General features: G+C 41.2%; 1 protein-coding gene across 1 annotated transcript; it reads left to right on the top strand.

Moving 5' to 3' along the window:
• The first annotated feature begins 13552 nt into the window (after positions 1 to 13552).
• Positions 13553 to 17003, top strand: MB21D2 (Mab-21 domain containing 2). The gene has a single exon (XM_047788878.1). It carries the CDS (start codon positions 13912 to 13914, stop codon positions 15172 to 15174), a length of 1263 nt encoding a protein of 420 aa, XP_047644834.1. The 5' UTR covers positions 13553 to 13911; the 3' UTR covers positions 15175 to 17003.
• Positions 17004 to 21013: the final 4010 nt, after the last annotated feature.

The following is a 21013-nucleotide window of genomic DNA, read 5'->3' as shown; positions in this document are numbered from 1 at the left end:
CTTCACAGCCCTTGACATGAGATGTACATACTTGAGAAACGTGCCTTATGAAGTCAATCCTGCTTTTGCCCTGATGTGTTTTATTGCTAGTACTGGGATCGCTCCTTTTAAAATTGCTGGAGTTGGAGTTCCCATCGTGGCACAGTGGTTAACGAACCCAACTAGCATCCATGAGGATGCAGATTCAATCCCTGGCCTTGTTCAGTGGGTTAAGGATCCGGCATTGCCGTGAGCTGTGGTGTAGGTCACAGACACAGCTTAGATCCCACATTACTGTGGCTGTGGCATAGGCTGGCAGTCACAGCTCCAAAATTGGACCCCTAGCCTGGGAATCTCCATATGCTGAGGTGCAGCCTTAAAAAGACAAAAAAGTAAATAAATAAATAAATAAATAAATAAATAAATAAATAAAATCGCTGGAGTTGGTAGGAAGATGAAACAGCAGCTGGACTGCAGATTAGAAATACAATATCACTTATATGTGAAATCTAAAATATGGCGCAGTGAACCTATCTACAAAATAGACTCACAGACAGAGAACAGATTGGTGGTTTGCAAGGGGGAGAGAGTGGGATGGAGGAGTTTGGGGTTATAGATGCAAACTGTTGCATTTACCATGGGTAAGTGATAAGGTCTTGCTGTACAGCACAGGGAACTATATCCAGTCACTTGTGATAGAACATGACCTATACCCTAATAAAAAATAAATTAAAAAAAAGAGAAATGACACAGTGAAACAGACGAGTAAAGGGTGCAGTCCCCCACATTGGAGCATAACGCCTTCTTGGATTCCTCCCGTGACTACTATGGGGTCACCCTGGATGATCACAGGTGGCTCTCAAGGCTGTGTGACAGCTGTCTTCATCAGGAGGCTTTGGTGGTGGGCAGCCACCTTGGAGAATCCCTGTACTCAGACTCCATCACCTGTTAGTATTTTTAATCTTCATCCCTGTTGAAGATGCTGGTGGGTCATTCTTGGGACAGGAAATGTATTCCCCATATAGGCAGCTTTGTTAGAAAATTCTACCAGCGAGATGAGCCTTTCACTTACAGATTAATTATACCGACTTTTTTTTTTCTCTCAGTACACCTTCTACTTATTGGAATTATAAAGTCCAGGACAGATCATAAGGTCCAATCATAAAATTGTCCTTTACCAAGACAATTCGTCATCACACATATGAAGCCGGATCTCATGGCCTTCTTGAAATTTCCATTCTTCAGGCTAAACCATCTGCACTCCTCCTTGTCCTCTTCTGTGTTTCGCCCAGGACCTTTATTCACTCCCTTTGGTCATTACCTCAGTGTATAATTACATGTCGATTAGCATGGGAGTTGGCCATGCTGCTTATCCAATATTTCTGGCTCTCAGCCTTTCCAGCATGAGGCAGGACTGCAATTTCTTCCCGGGTATTGAGTAGAATGGTGAGACTAGTTTTGGCCAGTGATGTGTGCATGGAAATGATATCTGTCATTCCCAAGCCAAGGCATGTAGCTGCCAAAAAGAGATCTTACAGGGCTTCCTTTTCCCCCAGTAGAGAGACCCTGAAGTTCTAGATAAGGGTTGCTCTGTCCACCTAGGTCCTGGATGAAGGAAAGAAGAGCCCCAGCCAACAATCCCTGATAATCATGCAGCCTGAATGAAAAAGAAGATTTTGTAGTTTGAGGTCACTGAGGTTGTAGGTTTGTTATCTCTCTTGATTGATACAATTGTATCTGGGTTTATGCTAAGAATTATGCAGCGTGGAATCTTTAGTATCTAGCATAGTACTGGCTCAGAGGAGGCACTGATACTTAAGGGTCACCTGTATGAATAAATCAAACCTGAGTTTTGAATCCCACCTCCATCCTTGTACCTTCCCTGACTTGGGTTACTTTATTATTCCTCTTCTAAAATATAGAACCCTCTACCTGCCATTAACCAAACCCAGCCTCCCAGTTTCAAAAGAATTAAGTCTTTTTTCATATACATCCCCAAATGAGAAAAGAATACAAGCCAGGCTCCGCTGGTTATAGGCAGAGATGAATGAGGGTACATTTGACTTAACTCTGAACATTTCCATTAGAAGTTTCTTGCTTCTGCTGAAGATCAGGAGAGAGTCTGTCTGGTCATCACTGATAAACTTCTGCTGTATCCTTATGTAGCCACATGATGCCATTTTGGCATCACTCATACTTTTCGCTTGCTGCTGTTTTTATCTTTCCAGAATGGACCTTCTAAAATGATCACTCTTTTTGTAAATTAACAACCTAGCCTTCATGCCCTCTTGTCCTGAGGGAGGCTGCTAGGTGGTGCTGATGAGACCCTCTCACCAATAAGTCCTGATTGGCAGAAACCATGAGATTTTAAACTAACCTAAGAACTAAAAGGAAGAAAAGGTCAAGACTTATTAGATGGGAAAAATAATATTGCAAATGTGGGCACATGCCCAGGCTCTGTTTGTTGACTGATAAGTACCAGACCATACACTAAGTAATTTGGTTGCATAACTTTTATCCCCATGGCCACCCAACCAACTTGAGTTTTTCGTCCCTCATCTCACATAAAGAAACCGCCCAGAGCGGTTACTTACGTTGGTCGGGATGAATCGGACTTGAATCCAGGTCTAACTCGTATTCTTTCTTTCTGTTCAGAATAGCTTAGTAAACTTTGACAAAAGCCCACCAATTTTTAGAACTAAAGTTTTATTTTTTAAAAAGAAAATAATGAGGGGTTCCCATCATGGCTCAGCGGTAATGAACCCAACCAATACCCATGAGGATACGGGTTCGATCCCTGGCCCTGCTCAGTGGGTTAAGGATCCAGCATTGCTGTGGTGTAGGTCGCAGACACGGCTCGGATCCCGCATTGCTCTGGCTGCGAGGTAGGCAGGCAGCTAGCTACAGCTCCGATTCGACACCTAGACTCAGAACTTCTGTATGTCAAGGGTGCAGCCCTAAAGAGAAAAAGAAAAAAAAAAAAGGGAAAGAAAGAAAATAATGAAAGATTAGAGAAACTTTTTTTTCTCTCAACCTGACTTTTGGATTATTCGTTAATGATTTTATGGAGATATGCCAACAGTATTTCATATTCCGTTATATAGCAGATCCCACCATTCCCAGATTGAGGTATTCAAGTGGACTGACCAAACGGTGTACTCAGCACGCAGTTGCCTTCTAGTCCCAAGGTTTGCATCAGCCCCCGCAGGAATAAAACCTTGACTGCAGGAGCTCATGGCCCATTGACTGTGATCTCATCTTTCATTTACTGACCATCTTTGCCAGTTTCTGCACCAAATGCTTTGTGTTGTTATCTCATTGAGGGCCAGTAAGCCATGAATATTGCCCATTAGAGGTGTAGAAAGGGCTAAGGTAAGAATTCAGATCCAGACCCTTTACAGGAGTGTGCAGGTTGTTCATTTTCCAGGACACTTACTCTGAGGGAACAAGAAAGGGCTGGCATCCAGCCTGTCCTCTACTTGCCTGGCTGTGTGCTATGGCTGCACAATGCAGCCTTCTGAGGAGACGTCCCTGGATGGGCATCAGGCTGGGTGCAGCTGGGGGAGAGGATGCTCCATTCATTTCCCTTCATCTCACATGTTTTGTATGCCTTACATGTGCTTAGAGGCTTTTTAGCTCGATTATCCACTCTGTGGAACAGGTGGTGTTTGGCTAATCCAATGTAATAGGTGGTGGAGAAAGGGAAGACTATATGGGGACAATGAACTCAATATCTGCTATGTGCTTAGACATTCATATCAACCCCGTAAGTGCCGTTTTATGGTTTTATTTGTTCATTTGAATAGACGAGCATTTGGAAGCTCAGAGAAGGTTAAATAGCTTGTCAGCCCTCCTTAAATAGTAAATGACAGACCCAAGATACAAACCCAAGCCTGTCTCGCTCTGACTCCAGTGTCCTCATAGACATTATTTGTGTCAAAAATGGGAAAAGATCAAGGAAGACTTCTTTGAGGAGGCGTCTTTTGAGTCATTACCATACCTGATTTAATCAGTTCTCCAAAAGGTTTAAATACAATTACACGCAGTTGTCTCAGAAATTGTGCCAAATAAAACAGACTCTTTGGCTTGTTAAACACGTTATATAATTGTTAATGTTAATGAGCACTCAGCAGATGATTGACAAGCTGGGAAGCTTCGTTGGTATCTTCTGTATTTCCTGTGTCTTATAGTGTATTTATTTGGGACTATGAGCAGCTTCTTGATAGATCAGGTGCATTTTTCCTTCTGATAAATGTAGATGATGAGGCCTGTTCTGCTGTCTGTCCAAGGTTACACCAAAGCCTTGACCAACAGAAGCTCAAAGCTAGCATTTTGCCTTGAGGCCTCTGCTCCTTCCCTCCCAACCATTCTGCATTCATGTCAAGCCAGGTCATTGTCACAGGGAAAATAGTTTGCATGTGCCACTCTGACCTTCACAACAAGTGTGGGAATAAGACAGTGCAGGAGTTCCTGTCGTGGCGCAGTGGTTAACAAATCCGACTAGGAACCATGAGGTTGCAGGTTCCATCCCTGGCCTTGCTCAGTGGGTTAATGATCTGGCGTTGCCGTGACCTGTGGTGTAGGTTGCAGACGTGGCTCGGATCCCGCATTGCTGTGGCTCTGGCATAGGCTGGCAGCTACAGCTCCGATTAGACCCCTAGCCTGGGAACCTCCATATGCCTCGGGAACGGCCCAAGAAATAGCAAAAAGACCAAAAAAAAAAAAAAAAAGACAGTGCTGTTCATCAGTCACTAGAGCTGTGTGACCTTGAACGAGTTATTTCTCCTCTCTGAGCTTCAGTTTTTCGCCTATAAACTGAGGGACTTCATGTATAGGTGATTTCTGGCTGTGAATGAAGAAAATGCAAAAACTTTCCCCCAATTTTAGTCATTAAAAATCCCACAGATTGGTGACTTTTTTAGAAGGTAGCCATACCTACTTCTCAGAATGTTGCTCAGCATATCAAGGAAGCTTGACAAAAATATCTGAAGCATAAATTATAATTTCTTACAGAAAGATTTTATATTGTTTATTAACTAGCAATAAGTAACGGTCTCCTAGCCAACTCCTAGGGTAGGAGACTGCTACCCTAGGGAATGTATTAAAATCACAGAAGGACTTTGTCAAAATCATCCCATCCTGTACACTTCCTACCATTAAGAATCAGTACCATTGGAGTCCCATCGTGGCTCAGCAGAAAACAAATCTGACTAGCATCCGTGAGGATGTAGGTTCAATCCCTGGCCTCAGTCAGTGGGTTAAGGATCTGGCATTGCCATGAGCTGTGGTGTAGGTTGAAGACGTGGCTCAGATCCTGCATTGCTGTGGCTGTGGCTGGCAGCTACAGCTCCAATTTGACCCCTGGCCTGGGAACCTCCATATATCCTCCATATAGGTGTGGCCCTTAGAAAAAATAAATACATAAGTGCTGTAAAGGCACTGTTACTGGTGTTCCACATGAGTTAAAGTAAAAAAAGAGGAGTTCCCGTCGTGGCTCAGTGGTTAATGAATCCAACTAGAAACCATGAGATTTCGGGTTCCATCCCTGGCCTTGCTCAGTGGGTTAAGGATCCGGCGTTGCCGTGAGCTGTGGTGTAGGTCGCAGACACGGCTTGAATCCCACGTTGCTGTGGCTCTGGCATAGGCTGGCAGCTACAGTTCCGATTGGACCCCTAGCCTGGAAACCTCCATATGCCGCAGGAGTGGCCCTAGAAAAGGCAAAAAAACAAACAAAAAAAAGCCAACAACAAAAAAAGATAATCCTTTTTAATGAAACAATATTATTGAGATATTCAGGTCTTTTTTACCTATAGTCAAATCATATATATATATATATATATATATATATATATTCAAAGATAAAGTGAGAGATAAAATGTATTCTGTAGCTTTAATTACAAGACATAAAAGTTTTACCTCCTTGATAGATCTTTATCCCTTCATCATGGTTAAGAATTCTTAAAAAAAAAAAAAAAAAGGAAGAGTCATATTATGTTCTAAAGTTAGGTTGTGATGATGGTTGTACAACTCTAAATACAGTAAAATTCATTGTATTATTGAAAAAAACAAAAAAAATTTGGAGTTCCCATTGTGGCTTAGCGAAAACGAATCTAACTAGTACCCATGAGAATGCAGGGTCGATCCCTGGCCACTAAGTGGGTGAAGGATCCACTCTTGCTGTGAGTGGTGGTGTAGGTTGCAGACATGACTTGGATCTGGCGTGGCTGTGGCTGTGGCATAGGCCAGCAGCTACAGCTCAGATTCGACCCCTATCCTGGGAACCTCTATATGCCGAGGGTATGGCCCTAAAAAGATAAAAAAAAAAAAAAATTTAAATAAGAAAGCCAAACTTGCTCAATTTTCACATGAACTGATATTTAAAATATGTGTTTGTGTGTGTGTATATATATATATAGCCATTTATATATAAACAGACCATATTTTGGTATGTTTTATGTTTTACTTTTTAATACAAGTTCTTGGATCTGTATTAAGCCTTGGTTCCTCAAGCAACTTTACCAGTCCTGGACAACTTACCCTCAAACTAAAAAAAAGTTGTTTTTTTTTTTAAGAGGAATCTATGCAAGTACCGATTTTGCTCATCTCCTTAATGTTAAACTACTACTGGAGTTCTCAGTTCCCAGTGAAGATGGCAGAAGACAAAATGATACTTAGTTCTCATATTCTGGTGTCAACCATCTGGCATATTATGTTTGAGTGGCGGCTAGTCATTTGAATTCAGCAGAATGTGATAAAGCTTTATTCATTAGAATATAAGGGAGTCGGGGACCAAGTTCCATTTTTCACTTGATATTCTAAATCAGTGAAGTACTGAGTGGATGAGGCAGAACCCATTCCTTAAACTCAGGACTCCAGTACCTTATCTGCAATAATAATATCAAGTAGAAACTCTGAAATAAACTGAGATCACAAAATCAATTACAGGCAGGGAGGCTGGGAAGGCAGTTCTGCTTTGTATTTCTAAGAGCAAACATATGCCAACACTTCCCTGAGAAGAAGAGACCCACCCAGGGGAATAAGCTATTTCTTCATCCCTCCTTTTCTCTGCTCCTAACACGTTCACTGTTACACGCTCAATCTTTCTTTTGTTCCCACTCACAGTTTAGGATAATTTACTAATAGCTAAACCACCAGAACTACGTGATATCACAAAAATATCCTGTAATTATACAGAAACCCTTGAAATAGTTCAGAGATGGTACTTGTTGGAACTAATGCCTCCAGCCAAAGTGTACAGTTGAATTTTTTTTTTTCCCCCTCTCAGCCCCTGGCTGTGTTTTAGTTGCCTGGCAACCCATCTGTGATGAGGGCTGATGTCAGCCGATTTTGACTTAAACTTAGCCCAGGAAAGTTTCCATGGAGGGCATTTGAGTTTGTATATTGCTGGGGAAGGCTCCAGTCTGTGCTACCAGATAATTTGTAAAACTGCAGACTGATGGGCTCAGGCAGGCTAAATGTAAATGTGGAGGTCTCAAGGGATCGGCTTCCGGAGCAGTGCGGCCTTTGGGACTTTGTTTCTAACTCCTAGGAGCTTAGCAAATGAACCTCAGCAATATTCCATCTACTTTTCTCTACTGCTCAAGTTCTCCCTGCCCTTTTTTTGGGGGGCTGCACCTGCAGCATATGGAAGTTCTCCGACTAGGGTAGCTGCTAGCCTACACCACAGCCACAGCAACCCAGGATCTGAGCCACATCTGTGACCTATACCAGAGCTCATGGCAAGGCCAGATCCTTAACCCACTAAGCAAGGCCAGGGATCGGACCTGCATCCTCAGAGTAGTCGGGTGTATTTCTGCTGAGCCATAATGGGAACTCCCTCTCTGCCCTTCTTAAAGGAATAAGAAATATCCAACATTATCCTAACTCTTGAATATTAGAATTCAGCCAGATACTTTACATGGCACTTTTGAAAGAAGGGCCAACATTTTAGGAGCATAAGCAGCAATTAGGAGAAAAGTGGACTGTTCTGGTGTATATGCTAACAAATGGAAATATGTTAAAACTTCTTGAATCCAGCAGAGGGCAGAAGGGAATTTTAGCTTTTTTCTTTTCTTCTTTCTCACTCATAATGATCCAAACAAAATTGTGTCAATCCCAGACAAAGTTTAGGGCCCCATTTTTAAACAAATTATCCCCAGCCTATTATGGCACGTTACGCTGGTTGTATAAACATGTGCTGGCTAGCGTGCTCAGAGCCGGTTGAATCCTGTCTAGGACAAAGGGATAGACAGAATTTTGAGTTATTAATGCCTATGAGGGGGACAATGATTTAGCGGCCATATAATAATGCTACTAATCTATTCAGATCCTTTTACAGATTACAACCCAGCATTTCACGGTTTTCCCCCTGTATATTTGTGGCCTTCCAAATGCTAGAATGAAACAACATATGAAATAGAGTAAATTATTTCATTATCAAATATTTCTTTTTGAAAGTAACTGTACTTCCATGTGAATCTATAAAATAGTAAAAATGATATCCACAACCACCTCTGCATTCTGAGAGTTCATTCTTATCCTTATAGAGCAACAGCTAAAACTCGAGGAGGTAGCAGTTGTTACTCTGTAAAGATGTGGTTAATACTGAAACATGATGACAGCTGAGAAATGATGTTTTTTTCCTTTTTTTTCTTTCTTTCTTTTTTTTTTTTTTTGTCTTGTCTTTTTAGGGCCACACCCATGGCACGCAGAAAGAAGTTCCCAAGCTAGGGGTTGAATCAGAGCTGCAGCCACTGGCCTACACCACAGCCACAGCAATGCCAGATCTGAGCCACGTCTGCGACCTACACTGCAGCTCATGGCAATGTGAAATCCTTAACCCACTGAGCGAGGCCAGGGATCAAACCCACATCCTCATGGATGCTAGTTAGGTTCATTACTGCTGAGCCACAACAGGAACTCAGAAATGGACTTTTTTTAATTGAAGTATAGTTGATTTAGAGTTTTGTATTTCTGGTGTACAGCAAAGTGATTCAATTTTATTATATATTATATATTTGTTATATATATATATATATATATTACATATATTCTTTTTCCTATTCTTTTCCATTATGTTTTTTTTTTGCTTTTGTTTTTTAGAAATATTTGCCTTATAATGCTGTGCCAATTTCTGCTGTACAGCAAAGTGACTCAGTCATGCATATACATATATTCTTTTTTTTTTTGTCTTTTTATCAGGCCGCACCTGTGGCATATGGAGGTTCCCAGGCTAGGGGTCTGATCGGAGCTGTAGCTGCTGGTGTACGCTACAGCCACAGCAACGCACCTATACCACAGCTCACAGCAACGCCAGATCCTTAACTCACAGAGTGAGGCCAGGGATGGAACCCGCAACCTCATGGTTCCTAGTCAGATTCATTTCCACTGCGCCATGTTGGGAACTCCTATACATTCTTTTTTAAATATTCTCTTCCATAGTGGTCTATCCCAGGAGATTGGATATAGTTTCCCATTATAGTTTATTACAGGATATATACAGTTCCCTGGGCTATGCAATAGGACCTACTTGGTTATCTGCTCTTTATGTAATAGCTTGCATCTGCTAATCCCAAACTTCCAATCTCTCCCCCCACCCCTCCCCTTGGCAACCACAAGTCTGTTCTCCATGACTGTGAGTCTGTTTCTGTTTTATAGATAAGTTCATTTGTGTCATATTTTAGGTTTCATGTGTAAGGGATATCATATGTGGTTTGTCTTTCTCTTTCTGACTTAACTTCACTTAGTAATAATCTCTGAGTCCAGCCATGTAGCTGCAAATGACATTGTGTCATTCTTTTTATGTCTGAGTAATATTCCATTGTATATATATATATATATAGAGAGAGAGAGAGAGAGAGTACATCTTTATCCATTCATTTGCTACTGGACATTTAGGTTGCTTCCATATCTTAGTCATTATAAATAGTGCTGCTGTGAACATAGAGGTGCATGTATTTTTTTGAATTACAGTTTTAGTTGGATATATGCCCAGGGGTGGGACTGCAAGATTATACAGCAACTCTCTTTTTAGTTTTTGTTTGTTTCGGTCACACTTCCCTGAGGCATGTGAAAGTTCCCAAGCCAAGGATCAACCCACACCACAGCAGTAACCCTAGCCACTGCAATGACAATGCCAGATCTTTAACCTGCTGTGCCACAAGACAATACCTACTTTTAGTTTTTTGAGAACTGCCAAGACCAGCTCAGCAGGTTAGGGCTGAAGAATGGGTGCTGTGAAACTTACGGAAAAAGTTAACATAAAACAAGACACAAAGACATTTATCTTAAGTAAAGGTGGGAACCGGGGGACTCAAGGTCTCAGGGACCAAGAGCACTGCCTCAAGAAACCACACTGCTTTTATTGTGCTCTTGAGGATTACGTCAAGTAAGGGGGGTTGTAGGTGCAGGATATGGGGGTTTTTTTTAATTATTTTAAAAGTCACTTAGCTGGTTGCTGATTAAGCTTTCTTTCTGCCCTTTAGGCATTTAACAATCATTAGCATGGAGGAAGCTTGGCATCAGCTATCTATGCATAGCATTCTAGAGAATTACCATTGTGCTTCTGCAGACAGCCTATCTGCAGCAACCCAGAGTGCCTAGTTTTGCACCTCAGTTCTCCTTGCTAATGCATATCCTGCTAAATGACCCCTCATAAACCCCTTGGGGCCATAAGGCTCATCTTCCTCTTATTCTTTAGAGGACATATCATGCTTGTGCAAACAGTGTGCCAATCTGCACAGGTCCAGTGTGCCTAAACCAATGCATTATGTCCTCATTCAGCTGACCCTATGAATAACTTATGCCTGTTGGTCTTTGTTCTTAAGCTTAAGTCATTTACCAGCACTGTGACTGTTTTTCAAGCAGGAATATGGGGTAAAGTAAAGCAGGACAAGATGGAGTTTTCAGCATAGAAAATAGAAGCAAAGAGGCTAAGAAAAGATTGTAGAAACATGTCTCATGACAGAGAACGTCTGTCTTCTTGAGAAATGACTCTTTGTTTTGGTGTTTGTGATAACTTTGAACTCTGGTTGCTAAATCTGGTTTTTAAATGCCACTTTTCAAATGAAAACAAATTGTCCATGCTGATTGGTAGTGAAAGCTGCTTGGGTAATATGTGATGTCTTAGATTGGGTTGCTCAGGAAGCAGTCCCTGAAATGGAGTTAGGATAAGGAACATCTGGAGGGGAGCGGGGAGGAAGCAAGCCCTAAACCTGCAGGTTTCCTTGCAGGTCCAGTGTCAGCCTTGGTGGACCCCCTGGGGACTCTGGGTTCAAATGACTCTTCAGAGTATCTTGAACTGGGCACTTCCATATTGGTTGGTTATGGGATGTGTACTTCCCACCCTCACCCCAACCACAGAACATGCTCTTGGTGGAGGTGGCTTCTTGCAGTAAGATAGTCCTTAAGGAATCGTGTTGATAGCACTCTGAGACAAGAAGTCCTTTATTAAAGAGAGATTTGGGAGCCACATCAGAGCACAGGGAGTGTGAGAAACAGCCAAAAAAATAATAATAATAAAAAAAATTCAGGTATGCAGGATTCTCTTTCTGATGAATTGGGGACTCTTTAGTGTTGGAGAAGGTCTTAACTGCTTTCAAAAGAAAGTGATACCTCTCTATTAATCTTGTTTGGAAAATAGGATTTTAAAGAATGAAAAAGCATAAATTCATAAATGAGTGTTAAATTGTGAAATATGGAGGTAGCATAGACATTCATGGTTTATTTGCATTGGGATTAACTTAGAAATGAAAAACTATGCTGATTAAAAGTAATTGCAGTGACTAATTGAATCATAGTTTGTAGTAGCTCTTTTTGATCTTTCAGGAAACGTTAAATAAGTTACAGAATTATGCTGGTAGTTTGTATGATGATGAAACACAGGTGAATGTATAATAAAAAAGACTGGAGGCTGGGAAGGTAAATTTGTATGTTGTTCATGGAACAGTCAGTCATTTTCATCCTGCCTTTAAGTACTTCATATTTAAGCCCATTAATTTCATTGATTAGTTCCTTTGACATTGAGTCTTAGCTTCAATTGTGTGCCTACTGGGTGCAAATTGTGTGCCTCCTGGGTATAGAACCCTATGCCTGCTGAATACATATTTGAGACATGGTTCTCGCTGTCAAAGGGCTTATAATATCATTCAAAAAAAAACCACATCACATTTATTACATCACCACAAATGGGAGGGGGAGGGAGTGGGAGGGATTGGGAGCTTGGGCTTATCAGACACAACTTAGAATAGATTTACAAGGAGATCCTGCTGAATAGCATTGAGAACTTTGTCTAGATACTCATGTTGCAACAGAAGAAAGGGTGGGGGAAAAATGTAATTGTAATGTATACATGTAAGGATAACCTGACCCCCTTGCTGTATAGTGGGAAAATAAAAAAAAAATTATAAAAAAAAAAAAGAAAGTGTATAATTTGGAAAGATGTTAAGCTTATGGTGCAGGAGATGAGTTTTACTTGCTTTTCTTGAAACATTTTTTTTCTTGACAGCTCCAATTTTTTTCATTGGCAATAAATATTTCGGTTGTTTTCATGAAAACAGGCTCATTTTGTTCATTTTTAAAGAAAATGTCCATCAAATACCCAAGTTGAAATAATATGATTTATCTGTAGTTCTTTAACTTAAAAATAGTGTTCCATTAAGAAAGTGGCTAAAATTTAGCCCCCAACTCAAACACAAGAGCTTTTCTTGAAGACGGTGTTTGTATTTGGTATGAGGTGGAAGTGCTTTATGGTAACTTCCTGTTTCACCACATAGAATGTTAGAAAAGTGGTTTGAAATTTGAGATTCAATAAAATCAATCCAGTTTTCTTTCCCATTAAAGATTTTAAGTGAACTTGGATTATTATAGATTTCTCTTTTTTTGAGAGGTTTTTTTAAATTTAATTTTTATTTTATATTGGAGTATAGTCAATTTACAGTGTTGTGTTAGTTTCAGGTGTACAGCAAAGTGATTCTACATATACATATATCCTTTTTTTTTAGATTCTTTTCCCATCCAGATTATTATAGAATATTGCCTAGAATTCCCTGTGCTATACAGTAGGTCCTTGTTAATTATTTTATGTAGGGTGGTGTATATATGTTAATTCCAAACTCCTAATTTATCACCCCCAGACAGTAACTATAAGTAACCAAACTGTAAGTTTCTTTTCAAAATCTGTGAGTTTGTTTCTGTTTTGTAATGCTAGAGCATGCCAGGAATATGGAATCCAATGACTACTAGTAGAGTCTGATGCCACTGTCTTGACTAAGGCACCAGCAATTTTGCCCTCCCTTACTTTTGTACTATTAAGTGTCAGCACAGTGAAAAAGGCAAATAATGTATTAGTAATAGTATCAGTATGAGAAGAGTGATGACCTCACTATCCCGTGAAGGTGCCCCACTTTCAGTGTCCACAGCTCACACTGAGAAGCACTGGTGTAGGGGAGAGTTTAAGCAGGGAGAGCCTGGGGGAGGGAGACTGCTGGGCAAGAAATGAAAGAACCGGGCTTTATATGAGAGCCGCAGAGATGGAGAACAGGGAAGGAGTGAGAGACGTTGCACAGGTCATAGAGATAAGATCTGGCAGCAGAAAGACAAGTAAGAGTTGAACCTTACTGAAATTTTCAGCCTTGGTGACTGAGTAGATGGCACTGCCATGAACCGAGGTGATGACTAGGGGAAGAAGAGCCCCGGTTTCTGATTGAACATGATGCTACTTTCACTGTGCGAGAGGGCTTTGCCCTAATTCTCCCACTTGGAAAAAGGATGGATTCTAGCACCCATGAGAGTGAACCAAGTACTGTTGGCTGGGTCCATGCAGCAGCCTAAGATCTGCTAACAAATAGTGGCTCTTGGAAGCTCAGCACATGCTGGAATAAGACTCTGGGTCTGTGCTTCCTATAATAGTGTTTTCTCTTTCTGTTTCTAGGGATGGTGCAAAAGCTGGACCAAAAACTTCCAGTGGCCAATGAATACCTGTTGCTCTCTGGAGGAGTCCGGGAAGGTGTGGTAGACCTAGACTTAGATGAGCTTAATGTCTACGCCCGAGGAACCGACTATGATATGGACTTCACTCTTCTGGTGCCCGCCCTTAAGCTGCATGACCGTAATCAGCCTGTGACCCTGGATATGCGCCACTCAGCCTTGTGCCACTCTTGGCTGAGCCTTCGGCTCTTCGACGAGGGGACGATCAGTAAGTGGAAAGACTGCTGCACCATCGTAGATCACATCAATGGTGCCACCAACTACTTCTTCTCCCCAACCAAAGTGGCCGACTGGTTCTATGACTCCATCAGCATTGTCCTCTCGGAGATACAGAAGAAACCTCAGCGAGGGATGCCAAAGGTGGAAAAGGTAGAAAAGAATGGGACCATCATCTCCATCATTCTGGGTGTGGGGAGCAGTCGCATGTTGTACGACATTGTCCCGGTGGTGTCTTTCAAAGGTTGGCCTGCAGTGGCCCAGAGCTGGCTCATGGAGAACCACTTTTGGGATGGGAAGATCACAGAAGAAGAGGTCATCAGTGGGTTTTACTTGGTGCCTGCTTGCTCCTACAAGGGAAAGAAGGACAATGAGTGGCGGCTGTCCTTTGCCAGGAGCGAGGTGCAGTTGAAGAAGTGCATCTCCAGCAGCCTCATGCAGGCCTACCAGGCTTGCAAAGCCATCATCATTAAACTCCTGTCCCGGCCCAAGGCCATCAGCCCCTATCACCTGCGGAGCATGATGCTCTGGGCCTGCGACAGACTTCCTGCCAACTACTTAGCCCAAGAAGACTATGCAGCCCACTTTTTGCTGGGCCTCATTGATGACCTGCAGCACTGTCTGGTCAACAAGATGTGCCCCAATTATTTCATCCCACAGTGCAACATGCTGGAGCACCTGTCAGAAGAGACGGTGATGCTCCACGCGCGGAAGCTCTCCTCGGTCCGCTCAGACCCGGCGGAGCACTTGCGCACAGCCATTGAGCACGTCAAGGCAGCCAACCGGCTGACGCTGGAGCTCCAGAGGCGAGGGAGCACCACCAGCATCCCCTCCCCGCAATCCGACGGAGGGGACCCCAACCAGCCCGATGACCGCTTGGCCAAAAAACTGCAGCAGCTCGTGACTGAGAACCCGGGGAAGTCCATCTCTGTCTTTATTAACCCTGATGATGTGACAAGGCCCCATTTCAGAATTGATGATAAATTTTTCTGAGCGATTTTTGCTGCCCCCCACCCCCTTTTTTTTTTTCCTGGTTCTAAAGCTCTCATAATATGTAGTGTGGTTTGTGATGCTGTCTTTCCGTTTTTTACATATCCAGCCTAGATTGGATCTGTTAAGAACACATTTTTTAAGTTTCCTGGTTCTGCAGGATGGTGCAGGCGCTGAAACAGTATATTACTATTTCATATTCTGCCTCTGATTTTGTTGTTGACTTTTTATAGTTATTGTCACCTTGTTTGTTTTGGTGTTTGGTTTTTTTTTTTTTTTTAAGGAGAACTTGAGCCATACATAGATGAAAATGCCCATGAATTCTCTTGCTTTTTTCTGTTTCATGCTTTGTGTGAATTTGTTAATGGGAGTGGGAAATGAAACTCTTTCTGATGCTTCAGGATTCTCTTATTTTCTGTTTTGCTTTTCTGTCTTTATTTTTTTAATGAGCGTTCATCACTACAGGTGTTTGAAAGTCATTTGAACCTGGGAACTACCTGGTACGTTAGCTGGATTTATTTGTGTTGACTAGTGGCCAGGGTAGTTCCCCAACTCTTGGCCAAACAATGTAGACTTTGAAAGTGATAATGCTACAAATTGTGTTTGGAGCAACTTCATTGAATGTAATTGTCCTCAAATCAGAACTTTCGATGGTTTGGAGAGTGTCTTTGACAACTTTCCAAATAGAATTAAGGTTTCTAAATGGTAGTTTTAGTGTATGTAATTATTCGAAGCCTTATTTAAATCCTATTAAAGAACATACCATTATAATTGTTATTTGCACTAATGAAATCTTTGCCATTGTCAAGAGTTCCCATGCGTATGTTTGAGTATAAATCGACATCTCCTGTTGGAAATGCTATCATTTCTTCATTCAGCCCATTTCTCTTAATCAGTAGAACGATTGTTTCCATTTGTTTAGTTCTCCTTTAATTATGGGGTCCTGTTTGACCCTTGTTGATATTCCTGGTTCCTATCCTACTGAGAGAAGTTTTTAAAGTTTTATACCTGCTAAGTGACTTTATCTGAAGCTGGGGAAGATATATGCTTGATAAAGGAGTGTCTTTGTACATGCAATTGACCTTTGAACAACTCAGGTTTGAATTGTGTGGGTTCACTTACACGTGGATTTTTTTCACTAACTGCATACTACAGCACTATACAATCCATAGCTGGTTGAATATGTGGATTTGGAACTGTGGATAGAGAGCTAATTGTACAGTTTTATATGGATTTTCAACCTCACATGGGGTCGGTGCCCCCAACCCCCATATTGTTCAAGGGTCAACTGTATATCTTTTGAAGCTACAGAGGTAAGCTTTTTTTGCAAAGTCTCTTTGCTTCTACTGAGAGTTTTGGAACACTGGAAGGAAAAATTAATAATGATCCCCAAATAGAAGATACCAAGCCTGTTCAAAAGCAGGTTTTGATACAGAGCAGGAACCAAGAAATAATTGTGGGTGGCAGCCTTGGTGTAGAGATGTCTTGTCTTCATGAATGGCATTACCTGCCAGGTTTAGGTGCTACAAGGCATTGGCTCCTGGCTTTGATATGGACTCATGGCAAACTGTAGTATTTGGGAGGAGGGGGCCTGCTGATCTCTCAAAAGATGATCATGATGTCTACTATTGGAAGGGTCAAGCAACATTTTGATTTTGATCTTGAATGTCCAGTCTCATGGGTTGGATTTTGGCCCCCTGAAATCAGGCATATGCGGTTTTGGTTTTTGCATGGGGATTACTGTAATGCTTATTAATGAAAATGAAATCATTCAACCATCTGAAGTCAAACACGAAAATAATAATAATAAAAGAAACATACTGGCCTTGGAATTTTGTTGTTGTTTGTTAGTTTGTAATCTGGAAACTATTTTCTTAGTAGTCTACCAATAGTCATTTTCAATAAAATTCAGTAGCCCTGGGCTGGCTGTTGTCTTTCAGGCCAGATGTCTATGCAGGGAACATCCAGGATTCGTTCTTCCCTTTCTCCCGTTTTCCTAATAGTATCTACCTATACTCCACATCATCTGTGTTCTTTTGGGGAAATGATTTCCCATCCCCAGCTCCACACATGCACCCTGATTGGTGAAGGCCAAGCAACATAACCATTTCCTTGGCCACAATCATTAAGCATATGATGCTAATTATATAGCATCAGCTACTCCAATCAGAGACATGCTCGGAATTCTAGCTTGGGATGTTGGTTCAGCAGCATATTCCCTCAATATGGAAGAGGAAGTCCTCAGATTTGCTGTTAGTACCATAAACCCAGGACTATTAAGTCAGACATTGTTGAAGGTGAGTAGAAATGAGATGCAGTGTGATATCGTTTCTTGTCCGAAACATAAGCCAATCATTGCCTTGCTGACCTTCTGTCCTTCTGAAGCCCAGAAGAATGGTTAAAATCATTTCTGTTTCAAGTCCAATATAAAATATCATAGGGCGGCAGTCATCATTGTAATATGACTTATATCTGCTTCTTGGGGTTCTGGGAATTTTGGGTTTTTTGGGTTGGGGGAATTTATAAGCAGTAACTCAACAGGACTTCAATTCTCTGATGGGACCTGATTTCACATAGTTCAAGAGGAGGTATTTCTGGACCCTATGGCTTTCTCATCTAAGTTGGAAGATCCAAAGATGCAAAGAAAGGTTGGTTTCAGAGTGGAGGGAGCCAAATAGGATCAGACATTTTAAAAATAAGGGTATCTCTAAAATTACCATACAAAGTTATTTCAGAGAAAATGAGAGGCAGGCTAATTTTACGTTCAGGTGGAGATGTGAGGAAAAGGAGGAGGCTTTGGAGGCTGGTTGAAGAGCCCCAACAACTTCATCGCCAACCCCTTGTAAATACACACACACACACACACACTTGCTTTCACATCATGAATTGAAGGTTTCTTTATGGTGTTTTGTAACACTTCCTGGGAGAAGTAAAGCCCTTCAGTTGGTCACAGCTTAGTGTTGGTTATTTTGGATCAGATCATTACGTTTCTGAGAAAAATGTCCTGATTTGGAGTTCAGCCTTGGACAGGACGGCTGGGCAGGAAAAGGAAGGCTGTGCTTAGCAGTGGCTGCTGGGTCAAGGGGCTTCCTGCTGCTCCAGAGCTTGGTGATGGATTTGGGGAAGATGCTGAACTCCATCCATCCTGATAAGCTCTCTCCAGAACATCTCCCTTGAGTCACTCAAAAGGGTAGCTTGTACTTCACTTCCCATCTGGTCATTGCTTGGGGCCAAGGAAAGATTCCCCATATTCTAACCTGGAGGGTAAACCTTACCATTAAATGGGGCACTAACCACTACTTATACTAAAGGAAGGGGATGGACCTCGTTTCCTGTTCCTGTTCCTTTATTACTATCAGGTAGTTTTAAACTGACTGAAATAATACCTTTATTACTACCATGTGGTAATAATGCCTTTATTACTATCATGTAGTTTTAAACTGATTGAAATAATGCCATTCATGCTCCTCTCTAAGGAACCTAGACAATTTTGAAAATGCATCTCTTATGCTAACTTCCTGGAGATTAACCAAAAATGCATGATCTAAATGTTGTTTAGAATACATGTTCACCAATGGAGAATTATTTGCAACATGTCTAAAATTTGATCTTCTGTTAGAAGTTAGCTAGAAAAATCTTTTTTCATTTTTTTAAGAAAACATACATTATATGTGGTAGAAAACAAGCTGTAAAAATTTTAATTGTGATAATTGTGTTTCTTTCTCTCTGTCCATTGTATAATGATACCCTATTAGAAGGAAGTTCAAAAGCAGCATGTTTCACAAACTGCACCATTTGCCATGTGGCACTGAACTTTTACACCAATATAGCGTGACCCAAGTTTGGGTTAGCAGTTTTCAATCCACAGTTGGCTCCTGACATTCATCAAATATCAGGGAGACCAGATGCCTGGGTCTGTATGGTTAAGAGTAATGAAGGCATTTCAGAAAACTCAAGTATCGGTCTCCATATAAATCATTGTTGTTCAAAGATCTTTAAAGACACTTTTTGTCTTAATTTGCCATGGCAGCTGAGATGAAGATGTTTGCATTTTTAGACCACGTTCCCTCTCTTTTGAGGATGGGTGGGTTTTTACTGTGAGGGTTGGCACATGGATATTTTCCACATATTTCCCATCCTCCATCTACTCTACCAGTTAATCACCGAAGCTTAAGGGGGCTAAATGTGGGTAGAAGCAAGAACGTGTTTCTTTGCCTCTATATGCTTAGCTGTAAGACACAGGATTGAGGCTGTACCCTTCCTTTCTGGCCTTCACAATCTAAGATTGCCTCTACGGTTTCCAAAATAATCTCAATTTTATATTTATAAATCCATCTATTTATGCACATAGAGTCTTCTGTTTGGCAGAATATTACTTTTAAAAATATTACTAATTGCACTAGCATATATGGGGTCACAGCAAACATTTGTTGACTACTTGCTAATGCAGATCTTCTTGCTAGATGCCTTTACTCATGAACCTATTTATGTCTCCCAGGAACTCGAAACATTTAAGGAAACCAAGATTCAGAAACTAGGTAACACGTTCAGAGCCCCACACACAATTAAATGTTGGCACAAAGTCAACATTTGAAACCATTTTTCTGTTTCCAAAATTAAGAACTTTTTTACTATGCCATCCTGCCCCTGCTATTATCATCTATTCTTATTTAGGATAAAGTCTATTCTATGCATTTATAGAGGACCTGCATTTAGATAAAAGTTAAACCATAAATAACAGAAGCTGGGGCAAAGTTTTCTTCAGAGGTTTTCATCAGCCACGTAGATGGATCATTCAGAGAAAGTTAATTTTTTTTTTTTTTTTTTGACCACACCACTGCATATGGAGTTCCTGGGCCAGGGATCGAATCCAAGGCTGGGCTGGGGGAATCGAACCCACATCCCTGCCACTGCAGAGATGCTGTTGATCCCATTGTGCCACAGTGGGAACTCCTGGAGAAAGTTAATTTTCTGTCACTGACAGATCCTGGGAGAAGAGAAATGACCACTTGTGGGAAAGTTTTTGTTTGGGATAGGGAATTGACTAAATATGAAGTAGTAGTGTCACCTATGAAGTATTCTTGCCAACAGTAAATTTATTCAAGTTTTCTTTGTTTTGTTTTGTTTTGTCTTTTTTCCTTTTAGGGCTACACCCACGGCATATGGAGGTTCCCAGGCTAGGGGTCTAATCAGAACTACAGCTGCCGACCTACACCAGAGCCACAGAAATGCCAGATCCGAGCCACGTCTCACACCCACAGCACAGCTCACAGCAACGCTGGCTCCTTAACCCATTGAGCGAGGGAAGCTAGGGATTGAATCCGCAACCTCATGGTTCCTACTCATATTCATTTCCGCTGCACCACAATGAGAATTCTTAAGTTTTCTTTGTATCTTACTTCATAGAGAAATCCAAAGTTAGAGGAATAGCTTAGCAAGCACCACAAGGACATAATCAAACAAATCCAGGAGGAAGATGATCCTATAGACAGCTGGTCTGGACTTTTTCACCAATTAATGTCATGGTACAAAAACAAGCAGGAGGAGATGGTTTTGAGTTATATAATGAGCAAATGCTCCCCATGATCCTACAAAGCATATTGAACAAACCAGCTATAAAAATGTTTTGGAACAATTTGGCAATTTTGATTATGGTATTAAGGAATTACTAGTAAGTTTCATCAGGTGTGATAATGGTGTTATGATTATATAAGAAAATATCCTTAAAGAAGCATGCTGAAGTATTAGAGAAATATGCCTGCAACACGTTAAAGTATTTCAACAACAACAAAAAAGCAAACGTGGCAAAATGCTTTAAAAAGTGTATTTCATTTTAATTCCT

The sequence above is a fragment of the Phacochoerus africanus genome, chromosome 1 (assembly GCF_016906955.1).
Source record: "Phacochoerus africanus isolate WHEZ1 chromosome 1, ROS_Pafr_v1, whole genome shotgun sequence".
Lineage (NCBI taxonomy): Eukaryota > Metazoa > Chordata > Mammalia > Artiodactyla > Suidae > Phacochoerus > Phacochoerus africanus.
Note: the sequence above shows the minus strand (reverse complement) of the source record. Positions and strands in the feature narration are given on the sequence as shown.

What these genes read in the sequence shown, in the direction of transcription:
- MB21D2 (XM_047788878.1), top strand. Translation starts at nt 13,912, where the DNA reads ATGGTGCAAAAGCTGGACCAAAAACTTCCAGTGGCCAATGAATACCTG.